Source organism: Eptatretus burgeri, chromosome 9 (genome assembly GCF_056783735.1).
Source record: "Eptatretus burgeri isolate ZD-2024b chromosome 9, Ebu_testis_v1, whole genome shotgun sequence".
Taxonomy (NCBI): Eukaryota; Metazoa; Chordata; class Myxini; order Myxiniformes; family Myxinidae; genus Eptatretus; species Eptatretus burgeri.
The window spans coordinates 3,497,429-3,519,778 of NC_140969.1; the positions used below are offsets into that span (position 1 = coordinate 3,497,429).

Here is a 22,350-nt window from a genome sequence, read left to right on the forward strand (position 1 = left end):
CGGTGTATGCCCCGGTTAGAATAGGTGTACCATATCCCTGTGTCGTAAAAGGCGACCAGGGTTGCGTCAGGAAGGGCATCCGGCGTAAAACCTGTGCCAAATCATGCGAATCGTAACGGATGATCCACTGTGGCGACCTCTAAAAGGGGAGCAGCCGAAAGAAGGAGAACAAGTTCTATATAAAACTTGGCAGGACAATTTGAAACCCACCCTATCTACCTAGCAAAGGCCTACCTGAATGTAAACTCGCACATGTAGTGACCTTTGCACCCCTCCGGTTGGCTCACTCTGAATATGATATGTGTCTGCTTCACTCTGGGGAAGCCGTTTTAAATTAGAAACGAAACCACCAGTTTAAAGTGAGAAAAATGGAGTGTCCTTCACAGAAGAGGAGGGGATAAGGTGAAGGAGTTGCAGAGAGGGGAGAGGAAAGGGGGGGGAGGAAGGGGAGAGGAAAGGGGGGGGGAGAGAGGGGTGGGAAAGAGAAAGAGAGAGGGGGAGAGGATTCTGGCAGATGTGACACCCATCCGAGGAACGGCACACACATTGATGAATCGCCTTTCCTGTGAAATACTGGGATGACAGTTTATAGCTGGGTCAGGATTCTAATCCAGGTGAGACAGCTTGGAGCGAGTGAGCGTGCGTACCTCTCAGCTATCCTGCTGTGATGTGGCAATTTATTGCTTTGCAACAAATGAAAACTTTTTTTACTCATTGTAATCATCTAATTGATTTTGCCTTCCAAACTCCAAAGATGTCCCCACAGAGAACCGCACTGTGCCATCGCCGTGGAAACTTGAAGAGATCGAAGCACTAGCGCTCCAAGCATTCCGATGAAACGCTTAATAAGGAACGGCTGGCTTGGCAAGCAATTAGTGATCAGTCATAAAAACACCATGCACCCAGAGACGACTGGAATGTCACGTAATGTCTGAATTGGACAACTGAAATCTTTTTTTTTTAGCAGTCGGAACTGCTGCTGAGGTGAAGAAAGAAGTTTAAATTTTGTAATTCGGCTGAGATGGAGAGATTCTCGAGGTTATGGCATGTGTGAAATGAAATAAAGCCACGAACGCTGGCGTCTTCGGGCGTTTATAAGCATTGCAATGTCACCAGCGATCCGTAACTATGACGAACACGCATTCGGTGATGAGTGAGGAAAGAGAAAACAAACAAACAAAAACCTCTCGTGAAGAAACCATTGCGGTCTGTTCCAAGTCAAGGCAGTGTTGAGCAGGTCAAAAAAAAAGTGGCGAATCAAGACCCCAGTGAGGTGACTGAGGATGTGCCTGATGAAGGATATAATTAACTTATGCCATTAATTATCTTCAAAAGGGGTGTTTTAATTAACCCAAACACCCAATCACTCTCATTTCCTTGGAGTTTTCTTCATGTGCATGCAAAGTTTCAGGCCGTTAGGTTTTATGGTTTTGGAGTTATGGAGGAGACCGCGCGCGCGTACGTACACACACACACACACACACACACACACACACACACACACACACACACACACACACACACACACACACACACACACACACACTCGATAACCATCAAGAAAAAAGTAAAATGGACTTATGGATCACGTGTAGGAAAGGTACGTAGCTTCCAAGCCCATGGGGGGGCTGCGCACACTCAGCAGAATCAGTCCTGTCTGTGAGTGTTTAAATTCGATCCACATGAGCATCAAACATCTTCCTGGACACTTTCACATCCACCAAGCCAATCGGTAAGCACTTTTTTTTTTTAACAGGCCAACAAAGATTATTGTTCCATACAAAAAGCTTTGATATTTTTTATTTTTAATATCTGGTATCAGGGGGTCATGAAAACGGTTGCCTTTTAAAGGTGAGGCAACGATACCTGCCATTAAAGGAAAACTTGACATGAAAGCACTTCTGGAATCGGAGTATGGAAAAGCAGTTCTAAAACGAGTGTGCCCCGCTTTAGAATCGGCCGTATCCAACCGAGGTCGAGGTAGAAGGACCGGGAATCGCACGTGTCTGCGCCGGCGGCTGCGTCCGGCCACTCGGCCCACCGGCCTGTGTTTGGGAACCCTGGCCCTGTGTGTAAGAGTCGTCGAGACTACGCACGAGCATCATGGAACGGGGACCCGTACGCCACACTGCGCCGTCGCCGTCCACCACCGAGGCTTCCACGGTGACGGTACTGGCACCACTGCCTGGAAACGCGAGCAGGAAGTGTGTGCTGAAGTAATCGTTGTGCGGGGCAACTTCCTGGGACTGCTCGGGAAAAGTGCTCTCAGCCACCTTTGGGTTGCATGGGATTCACGCAACGATCGATTATTACTCCAACAATCAGACTGGGACCAATCGCACGTAAACATAATTTACCATTGTGATTGACCCTCGGTGTGTATGTAAACACGTGTATATATATATATATATATATATATATATATATATATATATATATATATATATATATATATATATATATATATATATATATATATATATATATATATATATATATATATATATATATATATATATCTAATGATAATTGTTAAATTATTACAAGTATGTGCATTCAAGGATCAGTTGAAATGGTCTCTCTGGAGTTCTGGTGTCTTCCACATACAAAAGGTTGATTCACTCCAAGCAACGAGCTCATCAGTGCGAGTCAATTTGGAGTGATAAGCTCGGTTCATGGCTTTCAATGCAAGATTCTTGTACGGACAAAAGATGTGGAAGAAACAATGACGATGATGAACTAGAACGTGATAAACCATGGTTCGTGTGATTCTTCGAAAACCCTTTATCGTTGTCTCGAGGGTTCTTTTTATGAAATGATCATCAATTATAGAGTAAATTCCTTTTGACTGTGACAAACAAGCCATTAAAATGCAAATCCATTCGTATGATATCCTCGAGTAGAAGGCCCACCTTGCCGTTGTTGGTCGAGGGCCGTGCCTGCGTGCTCGCAGTCACCACGAGTCGAACAGTCTGCACTTGACGGAAGAGCCCCCGGTGTCCGGCGAGTTGGATCACGCCTTCCACTTTCAAGGCGAGCAGCTGGCTGCTCTGGATGGTGATTGGCTCGTTGGGAAGGCGCGGTGCCGGAGAGAGTGCGAGCTGCAATGTTGCAATCAGAATGGATTTATGTTAATTTTGGTACAACGGTGACATAAGACCACCAACATCGACTGGTGTTAACATATAAAAAAAATTAAAAAATAAACTCCATAGTAACCCGTCAGGAAGTCAAACATCATTTTCCTTTTTCATCTGAGAACAGTGAAGCGCTGTGTGGTGTTTAGCTGTCCCATTGCTCCAAGAGCTGAGCATGTGGTCCACGTTCGCATCGTTACCTTGATACTGGTCGATTGTAGCTTCTGGAAGAAAAACCGAGGTAGACACAGGGGAACCTGCAAGACCATGGTGGCTGCTCGTGCCAGGCATGATACACACTGCCACCCATGAATAGAGATTGAGGGGAGGGGGCAAACAACAAGAGGAAAACATTGAGAGTGGCATTGCTTTAATAAGAGTGAAGAATCCATTGCGATTTTTGCAAGCGTCTGCTTGGCCGTCAAGACGAGAAGTGTTGAACGTGAACGCGGTTTAGGGGGATCTACCTGTATCCGGTTGGTCGTCCTAAGGTTGAAACGATGCCCGACTAATTTCCCTCGAGAACTGAACTCGCCCCATAACGTACGAGGGTTCATTTTATGAAACGAACATCAGTTCGAAATGAATGTCGACGTAGGACGCAGTTCAACCAGTAAACTGTCGTGGCGCTTGACTGTTGCCAGCCTGCTGTCACCACATGGGTGAAGTCGTAATAAGCGGTCATTGCTCGGATAGCCCGGCCTTTCAAGGTCACGCGACAATTAATTTCACTCTTATCTTTAAAAACCTGGTAAATGTATCGGCCTGCGTTTTCCTTGTTCATTTGAGAATAGTGAAGCACTATGTAGCGTAGCTGTCACAATGCGACCCAACATCGGCATGCACAAATCTCCATAGAATAGGCAAAATGGAGGAAGCAGTTTGTCAACCGGACCAGGCGATTGTAGTGGGACATGTGACGTTCGGTTAACGCCCGACGATTACGAAGAGCTTGTGGGTCTGGGCCAAAAGGTGCTCCTCAAGAAAACATCAGTGCTTGGTGTCTACATCCTGGTATCGCAGCTTCCCCTTCGAGGAGGACAAAGATGGGGAGACGGAGGTGAGACCCGAAACTGGTGATACGGAATACAGGGCCTCAAGGTGCTCAGTAAAACAGACATCGAGGTTCATCAATGAAAATTCATCAAAACTATAATATTAGAAAGGATTGGGATCTCTCTGAGGGAAAGGAAAAGTAACGACGCTATCGGGAGGTTGACAGGAGCAACGGCGATCACCGAGACACGTGGGTGAAGCGGAATGAAGGGTTTTACTTTAAGCTTGAATGTTGTATGTTCAAAACACCTGGGTCGATTTTCAAATAGGAATGTTTCCCTTTTACCTTTTTTGTTGTCAGGAGACCAAAAATAGCCCTGTCTGTCTGTTTCTAGTTTCCAAACGCAGAAACTCGCATTACGAAACCCATAAATTTTCTCAATTGGTGAGCCTCAAGCCATCATGAGGGCAGATGAGGCCGACACAGGCACATCGATGTGAAAAGCGGGTGAAACAGAAGTAATTCAGCTCATGCCGGTGCAACGCAGCGAATGAAGAAGGGAATGTGAATAAACCCCTCAGTGCAATCGTACATCATATAGCAAGATAATGAACTTGTATGAAGCTAAGCATGTTGCCAGAAATGTTCCATCGGCCGGTATGAGATACGCGTGGTCTCCGTACATGCACCTGGTATGAAGCGGGTGGATACTTGTGCTGCACGTTCTGGACCTCCTGCAACGACTGCTGGAAGGCTGTGAGCAGAGATCGTTCGGCTTCACTGCCCACCTGTCTCAACCCACCATCCACGCAGTCCCCTATACTGTGGCACAGCATCAGAGGAAAGCATTCATTGCAATTACCATGGTGCAAACACCTGAAGCACAAGGTAACTTAACTTTACCACACTTTCTGAAAACACTTTTGTAATTATCTGCGGGTATATTGATGAGATGATCGCATATCCGTCATTTAATTTACTTAATTGATTATTCATCAGATCTTTTCCAACCAATTCTTTTTCTAACTGTGTGGCTCTTCCTCCTTGTTACTACTCGGTAAAAAAAGTTTATGACCCAATGGCGAGGTTGAACGATTTGCATATGATGGCTACTTAACTCGTCAATAAACCCAGGTGGGCCTTGTGGAATCGATTCCTTTTTCGGTTTCAAAAGTCTTTGCTATTCCCAAAATCGGTTTACATCTTCTTTGCTAAAATGCCAACAAAAGCTGCTGTTGCAGGATTGAAAATGTCGTATAAACCTCCGTCACTGAAGGTCGATGGAGGTTATGTTTTCACCCGTGTCTGTCTGTGTGTTTGTTCTTTGCGAGGATATCGATTGGTCTGGCCTGTGATTCTGTCTGTCTGTCTGTCTGTCGCCTGCAGATCACAATTTTAAACCGATCTTCATGAAACTTCATAAGCACGAAGCCCATTTATCTTGAGATCAAAGGTCAAAATCGGCCAAAGGTCACAACAACTTTGTCGAATTTCTAAAATCATCAATTTTCATCCGATTCACTTGAAATTTGAAGAACATTTGCACATCAGGTCAATTAATTCAACCATCAATTATTTTTGATGGTCAACATCGGCCAAAGGTCAACAATCTAGGTGAAGTTTCTAAATTCTTCAATTTTCATCAGATCGATTTTTAAATTTGAAGAGGGTTTGCAAATTTGGTTGTTGAATTCAATTACCAATTATTTTTTTTTTATGGTGAAATTTGTTTCACAGATTTCACAAGTATCGTGTGCTGCACGACGTCTTTCTTGTTCGGGGGATACCGAGACTTGCATTGATTCGAAGAAGCGTCATCAATCGATCTGTACCCAGGCTTTGAATTACGTCTCTTTACATCGAAGTTACGTCGTTCAAGCCACGTGCTTTGGCTTTTTTCCGTCGGCAATTTTCCCGAGCCGATTTTCCACCTTAGGTGGCGGATGCAGCGAAGAAGAATTAGAATGACAGAAAAGGAGGGAAGAGGAAAGAGGCACAAGTGAATGAAAATCGCATCATGAGCCTCACAACTTACATGATTGTTTCGAATGTACAAACCCCAAATTATACGGGAAATACACAATGAATAGTTTCAAAGACGGGTGAAATGGTTGAAGACCTGCCGGTGTCTTGATTCAAAATCAAGGTTTCGATGATGTATATAATGAGCAGGCAACTCTGCTGATGTCTGGATGATGTGTGAAGGTTGCAACAATTAAATCGAGTGAGGACAGAGTGGCAGCGACATCGCAAAGGCTGGGCGGCACAAATTCGCTGGAAAGGTTTATAAACCGAGCCATTAGAACGGAGGCCGAGGATACAGCTTGATGTTCCTCAAGGAGCCAGGGTCAGCATCGAATGCCGATTGGTACAGGTCACAGTATCGCCGGACAAGGCCCTGGTATTCCTCGATGCACCGCTTCATCTGCAAATGCACGGACATGCACGCAACTTCCGGATGCATCATATTAGTTTGCTCCCCGTGCCTGCAAGCGTTTCCTGATGAAAGCTTTAAATGCAGATATCAAAAACAATTCCTGGGAAACATAAGAAAGAGATCCAGGTGATGTCACTCGGAGAACACCCATCGGATGGATACGTCGACGCATGATGAGTCACAGCACCAAGTTGATTCTCCCGTTGATTTTTGCTTGCTCCCACTTCCTGTACTGCCCAAAGGAGTGCACGTTTCTCCAGTTTCGAAATGTGTGTCCGCAAATGTTTGTGCAAGCAAGTAACAAACACCAAACCAGCATTTGGATCGCAAAACGTACATGTTATGTTTAGGTGGCAGTTTGATTGCAATCTAAAGAAGCAAAATAAAGAAACAAAAAGGGGAAAAAAAAAAAAATTGTAAACTTTGTGGACACCACTACACTTGTGTGTAGCTTTTTAAACGTTCAGCATTGCTCACAAGCGGATTTGAAGGACACACGTGCCGGGGATTAATGTCCGTTAAACGAATGATATAGCGGCGATGCCCGGTTACCATTTCACAAGGGCAGAGTTCATAGAACGCGTTAGCCCGTGCAATCTGGAGAAACCAGGACGTGGGTCGGGTCTGCGTGCGGAAAATTTGATTGGTAAAGATGCTGTAATATTTTGTCCAAGTCCTGCCAAGTGAAAGGGTTTTGAAAGTGCCAAAAAAGCGATTTGTGTTCTGCAGTGTTCAAGTATATAATTCAATCAAAGTAAAACAAAGATTTGAAAGGGTGTGGGAAAAAAAGATTTTGGAAGTTTACTGCTGTTGTATGTAGTCCAGGAGCCCAGAAGGTTTATTCAAGTGAAAAGCGCCGGAACGTTTGATCTCATGGGCTGATGGGGTCATCCACCGACGTCACAAAAATGCATTGCTGCCGGGTCTGACCCGTGGCTTTCCCCCCGAAATCACTCAATTCGTGACGCCATTACCGAAAAACCTAATTTCCTCAATATCTAGCAAACTATGCATGATAATATCACGAATAAGGTGTCTACACCTATGTTTTCATGGTCAATCATTACACTGACGCCCACATTATTGCTAGAAAATGTATAGTTTACCGTGTAAATGTTTAGTTCACCCACTCAGTTAGCAACGCCATTGCGGAAAAACCCATTTTCATTAATATCTGTAAAACGCTGCATGATAATATCACAAATAAGGTGTCTATACCCATGTTTTTATGGTGAAATATTACAATGCCAACTCTAGTGCTTGAAAATGTTGAGTTCACCTTGAAAGTTTCCTACTGGAGTCATACCATCTCTGTCTTTTGTTACAATGTGGCAAATAATGCATCGGTCTCTGTCCCTTTTTGTTATTTACAGATCATGGCAAATGACGCCCCCATTTGTATAATTTGCAAAGAAAGAGGAGAAAAGAAACGTGCCCTGAAGACGGACAAGGCATCTCTCACAAAGAAACTTGAAAGCAGACAGGAAGTGTTTCTCGATGACAACAGTCTTCCCCCAATAACAGCCGCAGCGATTGATGGCGGTATTATCCTCCATGAAACCGTGCTGCAGCACAGCAAGTCCACATATGCAACCATGGCAAAGGATCTTTTGGCAAAAGTATGTTCGTATCGTGGGGAGCAAATCCATTTAGTGCTCGACAAGTACCAGTCACCATCAATCAAAGATACCGAGCGAAACCTGCGTCGTTCAACTACTCCTCAATCATTCATCGTTACTGGACCTGACCAGGTTCAGCGACAGAGTGGCACAGAGTTACTCAAAAGTGGATCATTCAAGGAAGAGTTTGCCCGGTTTGTAATGGAGGAATGGAAGAAGCTCCAATATGGTTCAATTCTTGGAAGAAAAACACTGTATGTTTCACATGGTGGTGTGTGTATGGAGATGAAGAACGGGGATGATGTGCTGCAAATAGAGGAACCGAATCACCTCCAATGTCGGCATGAAGAAGCTGACGCACTCGTTGCCTTTCACGCAAACAACATTTCCACTGGTAACATTCTCATAAGGTCCACTGATACGGACGTCTTCATCATTCTGCTTGGGCTTTCTGGAAGGTCGGAAGGGATCAACATCATCATGGACTATGGATCTGACAACCACCGAAGGTACATTGATGTCACTAAACTAGCTGACATTCTTGAGAAGAAACAGACTGGTATCACTGAAGCACTAATCTGCCTTCATGCCTCGACTGGTTGTGACTTCACATCATGTTTCTACACGAAGGGCAAAATGAAGCTCTTCCAGCGGATGGAGTCAGATGCAGCTCATGTGATGGCATTGCGATCTCTAACAGCTGTGGATGTAGACGTCCAAGCTGTTACATCCTTTGTCTGCGTGCTGTATGGTTTAAAACTTCTGACATTAATGAAGCCAGATACAAGGCGTTCATGCGAATGGGTGGTGGTGACGAAAAGGAGCCCCTTACCAGAATAAAGAAGATAAACTGTGCCTCTCTTCCCCTGTGCGCCAAGACACTTGGTAATCATATGAAAAGGGCGCACTATGTGGCAAGAATCTGGAAGAGAGCTGATCAGACAGATCTAACTGGTGGGGCGAGTCCAACAGACTATGGATGGAAGTTGTCTCCAAACTGCTTTGAACCAGACTGGTATCCAGGAAGTTCAGTTCCAGAGTCCCTCATAAGGCCCATATGAGGATGATGGGGATGGCGTGGAAGATAATTCAGTAGATGAGGAAGAGTCAGATAATGCTTGGAGTGAGGACAGTGATGAGAGTGATGAAAGTGACAGAGAAGACTTGTAATGCCAAGAGGACATCAAGTTAATTATGTGAACTGCACATTTGCAAGTTTTCCCTATATGGTTGTTCGGTAATGGTGTCGCTTAATGAGCGGGTGGGCTACACATTAAATGGTAAACTACACATTTCCCAGTAATAACACAGGTGTCAGGGTAATGATTGACCATAAAAATATCGGTACAGACACCTTATTTGTGATAATATCACGGACAGTTTTTCAGATAGTGAGGTTTCGGTAATGGCGTCGCTAATTTAGTGGATGAACCATGCATTTACATGTTAAGCTATACATTTTCTAGCAATATACATAGCATCAGGGTAATGATTGACCATGAAAACATAGGTATGGACACCTTATTCGTGATATTATCATGCAGAGTTTGCGAGATATTGAGGAAATTAGGTTTTTCGGTAATGGCGTCACTAATTGAGTGATTTCGGGGGGAAAGCCACGGGTCAGACCCGGCAGCAATGCATTTTTGTGATGTCGGTGGATGACCCCATCAGCCCATGAGGTCAAACGTTCCGGCGCTTTTCACTTGAATAAACCTTCTGGGCTCCTGGACTATTGGTTCACGAGTCAGTAAGTGACCACTATTCGTTATAGGTGTCTGTCTATCTGTCTATCTATCTGTCTGTCTGTCTGTCTGTCTGTCCCGAGCATAGCTCCGTGGGTTTTGATCCGATCCTGATAAAATTTGGGTGGGAGGTTTATATCATGATTGAGTTGCGTTTTCCTGAGAATGGGCGTGCTGCGCCCATTATGGGTGGAGCCACGCCCAAAAAAACATGTTTTTAGGGGGTAGCCAGTTTCAAGTTTCATCTTCTCCGAGGGGGTTTGTCGATTCTGGCAGGGGTTTCGGTATGTGGTTAGCCCAATGGCACCTGCATAGCCACAGGGAGCTCGATTTATCATTTTCGTCACAAGGTCAAGGTCATAAGGTCAAGAACTTAGAAAATGTCAAAAAAATCATTAAATTGGGCATCGAGCTCCTAGGGTTTTCAACTGTTTTGAATGAAAGTTGTTATACAAGTCGTGCTCTTCGAGTACTACAACTTTCATCATTTATGTTTTTCCCGATTCCTGCCAGTTTGCCCATGGCATCCCCTCGTGAACCATCGCCGTCTCCAGACTTGTTGATGCAGCGTTGTTTACGCCACCTTATTTAACACGTTAAATTTGATCTTCGTGGCCTGTGTCCTTTATGACGTCCTTATAAGCAGTAAGTTTCCTGTTACCTGCGACACCAAAGGTGGACGGAGGTTGTGTTTTCACCCCTGTCTGTCTGTCCGTCTGTGAGCAGGACATCTCAGAGTTGAGGACGGATTTGGATGAAACGTGGTGGACAGGTTGGGTGTGTGACACGGATGAATCGATTCGATTTTGGTAAAGATCCAGATCCTTTAATTTTTGTTTTTAAGTGATTATTTACCATTTAGAGATGGGGCCAAAAACGATATATACTGCAGCAAGATATTTCAACAAGTTGTGGACAGATTATGACAAAACTTGGTGGAGGAGTTGGGTAGGTAACGAGAACAAGCCGATGAGATTTTGGGAAAGGTACGGATGCATATCCGGCCTATCAGTGGGATACAAAACGTGACCTGTTCAGCCTGACGGAGGTATACGCTCCATCAAGTGCCATTCGACTTTGGAATGACGTTCAATTTCGTTTGACTGCCAGATAGAGTAACAGAATTATCTCGCTCCTCTCTGCGCATGTGCGATCGGGACGACTTCAGAGCCAAAGTAGTGTTCAACTGCAGGTTCATTTTCCGATTAGTGTTCAAACTATAACATTCAATTGAAATCAACGTGTTCTTCGATCATAAACTGACGTTTGTAGACGGACAAAGTGAACCAATTGCTTTACCCTACTTTTCGCTTCGTTAGCACGGGGGGGGGGGGGGTAATAAAGTGATCATTTCCTCTGATAAGGATTAAAAATTTTTTTTGAGTAATCTTCGCATGTTTCTCTACGCACTCATAAAAGCCTCCACTATGACACGACAAGTAACTTTTTCATGTGAAGTTGAGGTTATGGAAAACGTAATACAAGTTTACATTTGGCCTTGCTCCTCCTGCCCCTCTCCTCCCGCAAACTTTCCCACGCCACCTCGGGTCACGCACATCCCAATAGAAAGTCTCACCAACGAAGCTTCCAAAAGTCCCCACCTGATGCCCACCTGCATTTATTCGTCACCTTATTGGAATAATCTCCTTGCGTACGTCGTCTCATCGTCCTCGTTTCAGTCTTTCACGTGTGCACTCACTGATGCACGTCTACGATCACCACCTCACGCGCTCGCCCACGCACATCTACCTTCCACCAATCACCGATTCTTTACGTTTTACCCAATTTGTTTTATTGAGCACCTCCATGAGCCTAAACCCTTGTGCAATTATATATTTTACAAAATTGAACAAAAGCTTCTTCCAAAGTATTCCTCTAAAAAGTGTGCACGCTCATCGCCGAGCCCCTATTTTGTAATTATAAGAAGGTTCTTCCTCGTGCAACACGTTTACCTTCATCGACCACCGCAGTTTGGTTTGGTGAATCTTTCCGTTGCTTCACTTCCCTTCCGACTCTTTCCCCTTTCTCTCCGACCATTTCCTGCTGTACCTTAAAAGCCGTCTGCTCGTTCCGGAACACGTTTTGCCGCAGATAATGTACAAAGGCAGAACCTGCTTGTCATCTGTCATTTCTAGCAAATTGATGTTTGTTTGTTTTTCTCGATTTTTGTGTTTTTTCTTTTCCAGAGACGAACTCACAAGATTGTTGAAAATCACCAATCTTTCTGGTAAAAGTGGGAGAATCAAGAGACATCGGTGGGGACGTCCTTCTGGAGCTCGGGCCGGAGGAAAAATGCCAACGTTTCGTTTTCATCGATCCGCAATGTCGATAAACCCCGCACCGCTTCCCTGGGTCACTCTCCGGGCATCGCACACGCTTCTCGTTGTGTTCGTCAAACGTCGATTCGAATCTCAAAGTGATTTTTCTTTTTTACCCAAAACGTATCATTCAGCGATTACCGTTTACAATCATCAATGCACGTTTGATTTCGTTTACCTGTATATTCATTGAAAAATGAACACGCATCATTGACTGCTTAACACGAGTTGAAATGATTGCTTCTCTCGAGCAGAGAAAACGAGAGCCGCGCTGTTGCTCACCAACTTGTGAAACACGTGCAGCCCTCACGAATTGCAAAGAGTTGACCACATTGGGTCCAATGGCAGAGCATGACGACTTTGTTTTGAAGTGAGGTGGAATGATGGCCGAAACAGAAGCCGTAGAACAAGACATTGCCCACATGGAAAGGATGCCGATTGTGATCGAGCGACATCACAGTTTGACATCAACTTGGAAAAGGCGACTCACTGTCAATTTGCCAGTTCAGCAGGGCCGAACCCCGTGGCGTACCTGCCCGGCGATGCGGCTGCACGAATCGAGGTCGGAGGTGGCACCAAGAGCAAGTGCGGCGGCAATTGCCGGTGGAGGGTTGCTTCTGAGACTGTTGCACGTGGCAAACAGCTGAGAGAAGACCTGCAGTGTGTCAATGCGTAACTTTGCATACTCGCACTGGAAGTTCAGCGGGTTCTGTGGGGTGCTTGCTGCCTGTTTAGGAGGAGGGAGATTAAATAATAACTAAATAAATCAACAAAACGAGCCAATGTGTGTATATAGGTATATATCATATATATATATATATATATATATATATATATATATATATATATATATATATATATATATATATTTGTAATACTTTGTGCTTTGTTTTGGTCTCAACCTTTCGAGAAACTTTCCAACAACACATTTGTCATCCACCCCACTCTTAATGAGGTTGCAATCTTATGAAAATGCTTCAATTTCTCTGAAAAGAAGGCCTAACACTATCTTTTCAAGGTTACTTGAGAATGCTGCATGTGAGTAGCACCGCCCACGGTGCCCGCCGTGAGCAGCACCGCCCACGGTGCCCGCCGTGAGCAGCACCACCCACGGATCCTGCCATGAGCTGCACCGCCCGTAGTGCCATAATACTTGTTGACCAATATTTTTTAATTTTCTGGAAGTTTACAGTACTACATACGTATAAAGTTTATAATCATCAACTAATAATCCCCAATACAAGTGAAAACAAATTAGCATTATCCCTCCAGCTTGTTCTATATTATAACAGTGAGAAACCAGAAGAATGCAAATTCATCGTGACAGGTGTTGAACAACAATGGCTGACACACCGTAAGTGAGGCCATGCCACGTTGGCAGCGAACAAGTGCCTCAGCCAGACAGCTCAGGCAGTTTGCAGGTGGCTCCCCACTCAGGTTCATTAGAGCCTGCTCACCCTGGGCCAGCTCCTGCAGGCCATTCAGCCAGAAGTACAGGTGTTCTGAGGCTACGTGTGCACGGAGGTTGGCGTAAATTGCAGCTGCCACCTCGTGGCTTCCCTGCAACAAACACGTGCACATGAATCTGGATGAAGTCGGAAGGAGAGGATCGAGTGAACCATTCGGAAACCCAACTCGCGGCACCTTAACACCCAACCGTCTCATTTGAATTCTGGAGCATTAAAACATCGAGTAACTGAAGTTTCCCAAAACAGCGTTCCATACATTCCTAAACTAGCAGAGGGGATATCAAATGTAACACGACAGGAAAGGGGTCTCCCACAAGAAGATCTCCGTCAGCTCAAGGTGGCTAAAACGAGTGCAATTTTCAGGGTGTCAAGGTCTCCTTGCATGAACTTGCCATCCGGGATGCTTGCCGGGCAATGCGGTAAACGGTCCACCCGCACGTGTTATCCAGTGGTTCCACAATAATCCGTTTCACATCCATGGACTGAACTTTCTGGTTTGCCATGAAAATAGCTGAAGCCAACACCACCTTCATGGAACACATACACAAAACAGACGGAATTATAGACAACCGAAAACAGGTAAATCTGAGTGGGCTCAGGTAAATAACAAAACAAAGTTTGAACTAAAATCAAGGACGACGTGAAAGGAAGTTTGAAATGATGGTGGAATGAGACTGAAGAGGTAAGCATAGTAAAAACAGTACCAGTAGAGGTCCTCGCTCTGTGCTTCGGCTCGCCTTCCGGTACATCTCCAAAAGCTCCGGCAGCATTCCGTGAACCAGAGCAGGCGTACGGTCAGAGACCTGAACTAGGGCCTGACAAAGCTGCGTACAAGCCGCCTCTCCTGGCTCGGCCTGCATCTGGGCGAGCAGCGACGCGAGCAAGCGTTGTCCGAGGTGAGGCAAGCCGGCGCACAGCCGCACCACGGACTGCAGTACCATCTGCGGTAACACGAGATCGAAGAGGCAGAAAATGAACCTTGAGAAAAGATCCTCGCAGAACAGAGAACGGAGCACGTCATAAACAGTAACATCCTTCAGAAAGACCGTGCTTGGTGAACTGTTGAAAATGAGACACAATGGAGTTACCAAAGGTCGTGACGCAGAATGGAATTGCCACGGATTTTCATCTGAACTCTTTGCTTCGGAGGCTGGAATAAATCGCAGGTGAAAATCCCAAATAAGGTGTTGATTTTCAGCAGCATTATCAAGATATGCTCAATGAAGGAACTCTGCCTTATAAAATTCGTACGGGATCATCATTTCCGGTTTTTATCCCCTTACTTCCTGTAGAATCTCTTCACGGTTACTTTTTCTTAATTCTCTTTATTCCTCTTCCTCTTCCCTTCTTTGTAAAGTCATTTGAGATTTGGTTCAAAATAAAAGGTGTGAAATTAGAAATTAAATAAATCTATATTGATATGGAATGACCAAGTGTGCTCTGTCTGGCATAAATCACCCGAGTCCCAGCAATGCTCCCATTGGTCTTCCCTTTGGGCTGGCGTCCTGCCAGGACACCTTTCACATATTGATAGCGTGGGAACCAAGACCCTCAAGATCATTGGACTCTCCCACGATGAAGCTGAACCTCCGGGGGTGTTCTCTCGCATCACATACGTCGGTGGCCTACTACCACTACCTTTATACTCCTGCATGCTCTGCCCTTTCCATGATATTCCCCCCCTCCCTCCACCAAAATCCAGGCTCACTACTCACTGCTCACTCACACTCATTTGTAACCATTTTCTCTCACCTGTAGATCCAACTTCCTTCGTTTGTTCAATCTCATTCTTCCCTGCAGCGATTCATGATTGTCGTTCACCCCTTCCTCAGGTCATTCCCCATCCATACTCATGATCTTTTCTGTCCTCATTAACCATCCCAACCCACCCCTTACATTCCAGGTCATTGTGTTTTCTCCCACATCTCTCCACCCTCCTTTCCACTGTGGAATCGTGGTGAGAGCATCCGCTCTTATTCTGGGAAGTCGGCACTTCAAACCCCGGTCAAGTCACACCAAACGCTTCAAAAATGGTGTGTGCTGCTTCCTTGTTTGATGCTCACCATTTGAAAAGGACAGAGCACGGACAAATAACCATCGGTTGACAACTATTTTGCAGGCATTGATAGGCCTCATGGCCTCCTCCTGCATGATGAAGTTCCTTGAACGGGAACTCGTATCCTGTACGTATAAATCTGCTTCATCTCCAGTTTTCTCTTTTTCTTGTCTCAGCCCCGTTCTTGAGTTTCTATCCACCCCGTTCAACCTCTGTCTTCCTCTCCCTCCCATTACTCACATTCTCACCCATTCTTCCTCCATATCATCCATGGATGTGGATGTTAAGTTTGATTAAATTTATGGCAACAATGGGATTATAACGTACAAGAGTGTGTGGTGTGGATAAGGTAAGAACATGATGGGGCGAATGGCCTCTTCCTGGATTCCACGTAAAAACGACCGTCGTACCTTCCTTTCCGAGTCCAGGAGTACGTTATATAAATACTGCCACATAAAACCATGGATGGAAGAGCATATCGACGAGCCTTGGTAGACCGACTATATCACATCGGTTGTTGGCTTAAGTACCAGTCTTCTCTCCTGAAGACCTCAAGGTAGAAAATATCCTTTAAATAATATAAGTAAATGCAATACCAGAGCAGGACAACAAAAAACCGATATCGACACTCAGTCGAGTGCATACCTCCACCAGGTTGAACAGTTTACGTTGTTGATCCCACTGATACGCCAGATCTGTCTGGATTCAGACCTGAACCAAAATCGAATCGGCTTGTTCTCGTCACCGAATCAACTCATCCACCGAGTTTTATCAGATCTCATCCACAACATTTACAGATATCGTGCTGTACATCGTTTTTAGCCCCATCTCTCAACAGTATGCCCGGTGTTGGCTTAATGGTTCGGGTGGTGGGCTTGGGATCCTCGGGTCCTGAGTTCAAATCCCGCTCAGCTGTTGAATTAATACCAGGTGGGGTTAACTCGGCCCGTCATCCTTCCGAGGTCGGTAAAATGAGTGCCAGCATGCTGGTATCCTGTGTCGGAGTGGCGACCCGTCCAGGATTGTGTCCAATAGCCAAGGATACTGCTTAGGCAGCACCAACGCTTTGCACAGAGTATGGTCCCGATGTCCTCCTCCTCTCAACAGTGAAGAATCAGTTTTAAAAAAAATCTAGTATCCGGATCCAGATCTTCACCAATCGAATCCATTAGTCCTCGTCACACACCCAACCCGTCCACCAAGTTCCGTCGCACGATAAACCAACATGAGAATTCAAGTTTGTGATCGATGTGGATTTTACTTTCGACAAGCGACTTACCTTGAGAGTTCGACTTGCCCCTTCACTCTGCTCCATGCTCGAGGCGATGATCAGACTTTCCAGTGCACACACCACATCCAATTCCAACACTCCAATATCTTCCAGAAAACGTTGGGATCAAAGAAAGGAAATGGGGAATAATCGGGAGGGGAAAATCGCCAATCAGTTTCTCTTGGGACCTCTGGTGAAACCGAATCCATACAGGAAACGACGCTCGCTACCTGGTGCAAGTTCGGACGAGCCCCGATCTGTGAGCCCTTTTATCGGTGACAACTACTTACCTGCACCCTGTGCTGCCACGAGCAGGTTTGTCAGAGTGCTTGCACCGCACGCTGCCAACACCAGCCGATCATGTTGACAGCAGCTCTGAGCGAGCCGAGCCAGTTCTTGCAGTGGAGCCAAGGCCACTTTAGCGCCACCTGGTGGATAAAAACAGAGATGTAACTCTTAAGGAATTTATTTGATTTCCATGAAGAACGACTGCGCTTTATGAAACAACCAGCTCGTCGGATCCAACGGACTTCGTGTCCGGTGAGTGGAATTCCAAACAACATGAAGGCTGGCGACATCGGACGTGCAGGCGACACAGGGTGATAGAGTGAGTGCTGTCGTTACCTTGCAGGAACCAATGCTGTGCTATAACTGTGCCGGAAAGTGTTCCGAGGACGGCCATTGCGCCGAGGTGGACACCATCATATGGAGTATCGGCCACAATTGTACACAATGCCTGCACAACGCACAGTTGTTATGATAATAATAATAAGTTTTATTTCAAATCAACTTCTATTACAGCCATAGGCCAAATTCAGGTAATCTTTACAATCATTAATTTTACTCTTCTTCTTCTTCTTCCCTTTATAAGGGGTGAGGTCAGATGGCACCATGCTTCTGCCCTGCATTGACCATGATACTCCTCCACCTCCCTCCAATCTCCATCTACCTCTACGTGACGGATATCCCTCCTCACACAATCCTCCCATCTCAACCGCGGTCTCAGTCTTTTCCTCCAACCTTGCTCCCTCAACCAATCAGCTCTCTTTGCCAGTCTCTCTTCCCCCATCCGCACCAAGTGTCCAGCTCATCTCAGCATGCATTTCACCAATCTCCCCGTCAAGCTCATCTGCACACCAATCTCCTCCCTCAGTTCACCCATCCACCTTCTATCCTCCCTCTTCACTGCCGCAATCATCCCGACCCAGTTGTTCTCGCAAACCTGCAGCCTCTGTCGTTGTCTCTATGTCAGTGCTACCGTCTCCAGACCGTAAAGGTGGGCCGGCATTACACACAAAATCAGAACCTTCTCTTTCAGTTTTCTTGATATCTTTCTGTCTGCCATTCCTTTCTCCCCCTCCTCCACGCATTCACACCCACCTGTATCCTCCTCCGCACCTCGGAGTTCCCATCCCCGGTCACTGTTCCTCCCAGATACTCAAACTTATTCCCTGCCTGAAGTCCTTCCCCTCTAACCTGATATTCATTTCCTTTCTCTGCTGCCTGACCCACATCACCTCGGTATTCTCCATACTCATCTCCCGCCCACTCTCCACCACAACAACCAGATCGTCCGCATACAGAATTCTCCCCATACTACCCCTCAAGCTCACCTTCCTGCTTACCAGCTCCATCACCATGATTAACATGAGTGGGCTGAGAGAGCTTCCCTGCCTCAAACTGATGTTCACGTTGAACTCCTCAGACATCCCAGGACCAACCAAAACTCTTCGCTTCGTTCCCTTGTACATCCCTTCCACCAACCCAACTTCTGCTTCTGATAATTTTACAATAAAACATAGAAATTCAACCATTAAATAAATAAAGAGCAAATTAAAACAAAGGAAACGGATAAATTGCATCTCAATTCAACTCGGTACCGAACATCGGAGTTCAAAATTTAACAGTCATCGTTTAACTCGATCCGAGCTCTTGGGTTTAACAGCCACGGTCGACAAGCGACTTTCAACATCACCGATGAATATGCAATCGAGGCCGTGTGTGTGTGTGTGTGTGTGTGTGTGTGTGTGTGTGTGTGTGTGTGTGTGTGTGTGTGTGTGTGTGTGTGTGTGTGTGTGTGTGTGTGTGTGTGTGTGTGTGTGTGGTTTTCGTGACTAGGTTCTCTGCTGGACGAGCAATTCTAACCGACCATTGCTGGCGTGGAATCTGTGATTAAAATCGTCTCTTAAACACAACTTTCAGCATTTTGATGGAAGAATGGCAATTTCAGAATGGTTAACACTAATTGCTTTCTTCCTAAATGAAGAAAATAAATAAATAAATACATAACGGACTCACGTAAATATCGGAATATGACAAATATGCATATATAAAACACACACACACACACACACACACACACACACACACACACACACACACACACACACACACACACACACACACCTCCTTTCACCAAGAGATTTGTGGCCTTGAAACCAAACAAACTCTCTATAGTATACATACACCATTCATTCATTCATCCTCTCCCCCGCTACCCCTCTCATGGCCACGCCTTTTAAGTTACAAAACTCCGAAGTTGAGGTGCAAACACAACTTTGTTTGTGTGTGTAGTTGGGGGGGGGGGGTGGTGGTGTAAATTATCTATGTAAATGTGTACCATGTCATGCCACCTGGTGGTAGTGGCAGAGGGTATAACATCTTCCTTTTTTTTTACCTGGGAAACACTGAGGTTAAAGCACTCCTCACACAGGTAAATTTGTCCTCCTTCTCTTCTATCCCCACCTGTCAAAGCCTGTCATATCATGGGTGAGACATTTATAGCAGGAAGGGACATCAGGATGAATTGGGGGGGGGGGGGTAGGACATAAGGACAGGGATGGGGAGAGAGGGTGGGGGGTAGGGGTTAAAGCACTCCATGCACAGGTAAATTTGCCTTCCTTTCCTTCTCCTTCTCACCCAAAATGGAGGGGCTTGTCAAAGTGGGGAAAATAATGACCAGTAGGAGCTGAGGACATCGTATTACGGAAACATTTTCAGCAGTAAAGGATGTGTTGCCTGGGTGACAGGGGTGGGAGAGGAGGTGGAAGCTACAAACTCCGAACTCAGGGTATAGATACAACTGAGAGAAGGATGTTCCATGGGCTATGTGGCCGTGGCCTCAGAGGCTGTTTTGAGTCTGCAAAGTGATGCCAAAGTGACCAATATAGCAATTGTTGGCAAACAGGATGACTAATTGGTCCGTCAGTGAAGCGCCGGGTAAGGCCTACGAGTATATTTATAACGGTACTCAGCTCATGCAACTCCCACTCCTCAAACATGAACAGTCCATCCATTCATCCAATCATCCATACTCCGTACAGAGCGTCGGTGCTGCCAAAGCGGTCTCTGGGGCTCGTGCGCACAATCCCGGACAGGTCGCCACTCCGACGCATGATACTCGAATGGCTCAATCATACCAGCAAGATGGCACTCATTTTGCCGACCTCGGAAGGATGACAGGCTGAGTCAACCCCACCTGGTATTAATTAAATGGCCGAGCGAGATTTGAACTCAGGGCCCTGGGATCCCAAGCCCACCACCCGAACCATCAAGCCAACACCAGGCATGATTAATAGTCAACGTCATTATTTCGTCTGTCTCTGTCTCTGTCTGCAGTTTCCGGCGGCCACTTCCCACAATGTGTTTGAAAAGCTCAACATTCACTTTTGAAACGACAGGAGAACAGGCACGAGTGACGCTGATGGGAATTTATATTTCACAACCAGGATCTTTTGCTCTCTTTCTAGACAAATCCAACCGTTTTTTTTTTTTCTCGGTACCCGATGTTGCACCACCATTTTGCGGTGGATGGTATCAAGGAGCTCTGAGTGAAACCAACAGTGCAATACGATGAACCATTATAAAGTCCATGAAATAATTTAAATTGATAAATTAACTTCAACTTTTTCCTTCACTGGGGACGGGAAGTACTTTTACTGAGGAAGACAAGTTACTGTTGCACCGTGGAGTAATCATCGTTCCAAAGAGGTGGCAGTATGACCAACCTGTACTTCCTGCAAGCCCCAAACATGCGGAGCCTTCTTAGCCAGCAGGTTCAGGTCCTGCAGAGCGAGACGCTTGATTGCGTGCCGTGGGTCGCTGTGCATGTACTTGAGCAGAAGTTGAATCTGGAGTGAAGGTCAATCGGAGGAGTTACTTTGAAGGAAGTATTCAAGATAGCTGCTCACATCCAATTAAATCAATGAGGGCAGTGCAAGGAAGGAAGGTGAAGGTTTGACGACAAAGCATATCACGAGGAAGAGATGTTGTTGACTGAAAGCCGGATTGATTGAAGATACACATGATAACCGCAATTTTGATGGCTACGTAGATGTAGCAAGACTAAAACAAAGACAGGAAATTAACGGAGACCTGCTGAGGAATGTCCAACAGAGCAGCTGCTGCTAGCTGGGTGGCGGTGTGGAGCGTCACCAGAAGAACACGCAGTGCAGGATACGCCATGGCCAGTTCCGTGAGCAGCTGCCGGGCGGCGGTGGCCATAGCGGCATCGTGATGCATGTGCTGAAATATGGGGATCAGATGGATCTTCAGCTCGACTGGAGTGGCTAGGCCTACAGGCAGACAATTTCACAGGTGGGAGAAAAGGAGTTAACAAATTAAATTAAACAGAAGCAAGAGAAACAGTTGAGGCAAACGTACCTGCAGCCAGACAGCCACTGACCTTTGCCCTTCCTTGGGCAATACTAACACACCTTTAGTCTTCCCCACGTTTGTGAAGGCAAGCTAGAATCAAGGAACCCTGGCCTAAAGTGAGAGGAGGTAGTCCATCGTACTCAGCGAGTACATGAGCTGTGATACGATGTAAGAATTTGAATGGCACTCGGGGAGTCGTACAAAAAGTACAGGGTGTACCTGAGAAACGTGAAGAAGTCTCTCCACTCTCACTCTCACAATATAATTGGAAACGACGGCGGCGCCGAACGTCACTCTCCGGTGCAATGCGATCAATATTTGAACGCAAATGGAGGTCGTTTGTAAGATCCAAGTTTCCACAAATTGACAACATGACCTTCCGGTAACTTCTCCAGAATTTGTCATCTCGTTTCATAAAATTTGGCAAAGGGCTCCAAGTGTGTGAGGTTGGTGGTTTTATAGTGACCGTGTCCGAGCCTTCTGAAACACTCCAACGACGGTACGTGCTGTGTCGTTGCTCGGAGCTCAGATGTCAGAGGATCGAGCACGGATAAACCCCGTTGGTGCGAGAGTGGGCGTGGTCTGGTTCGCTGCAACTCAACCAATTTGTTTAACTGGTCGATAACAATGACAGTCAACGAAGAAA

At 45.7% G+C, this 22,350-nt stretch overlaps 1 protein-coding gene across 1 annotated transcript in view; it reads right to left on the minus strand.

Moving 5' to 3' along the window:
- Nucleotides 1-1,498: 1,498 nt before the first annotated feature.
- Nucleotides 1,499-22,350, minus strand: part of INTS7 (integrator complex subunit 7) — a 75,674-nt gene continuing 54,822 nt past the window's right edge. Inside the window, exons 6-20 of the mRNA XM_085896646.1 lie at nucleotides 21,423-21,635; nucleotides 21,056-21,178; nucleotides 17,673-17,784; nucleotides 17,339-17,476; nucleotides 17,058-17,155; nucleotides 14,427-14,663; nucleotides 14,115-14,249; nucleotides 13,607-13,813; nucleotides 12,786-12,980; nucleotides 6,456-6,559; nucleotides 6,254-6,322; nucleotides 4,824-4,956; nucleotides 3,338-3,436; nucleotides 2,913-3,101; nucleotides 1,499-2,273 (exon numbers count right to left, since the gene is read on the minus strand). Of these exons, the coding sequence (XP_085752772.1) occupies nucleotides 1,950-2,273; nucleotides 2,913-3,101; nucleotides 3,338-3,436; nucleotides 4,824-4,956; nucleotides 6,254-6,322; nucleotides 6,456-6,559; nucleotides 12,786-12,980; nucleotides 13,607-13,813; nucleotides 14,115-14,249; nucleotides 14,427-14,663; nucleotides 17,058-17,155; nucleotides 17,339-17,476; nucleotides 17,673-17,784; nucleotides 21,056-21,178; nucleotides 21,423-21,635 (2,376 nt within the window). The 3' untranslated portion in view covers nucleotides 1,499-1,949. The remainder of the gene's footprint in view (nucleotides 2,274-2,912; nucleotides 3,102-3,337; nucleotides 3,437-4,823; nucleotides 4,957-6,253; nucleotides 6,323-6,455; nucleotides 6,560-12,785; nucleotides 12,981-13,606; nucleotides 13,814-14,114; nucleotides 14,250-14,426; nucleotides 14,664-17,057; nucleotides 17,156-17,338; nucleotides 17,477-17,672; nucleotides 17,785-21,055; nucleotides 21,179-21,422; nucleotides 21,636-22,350) is intronic.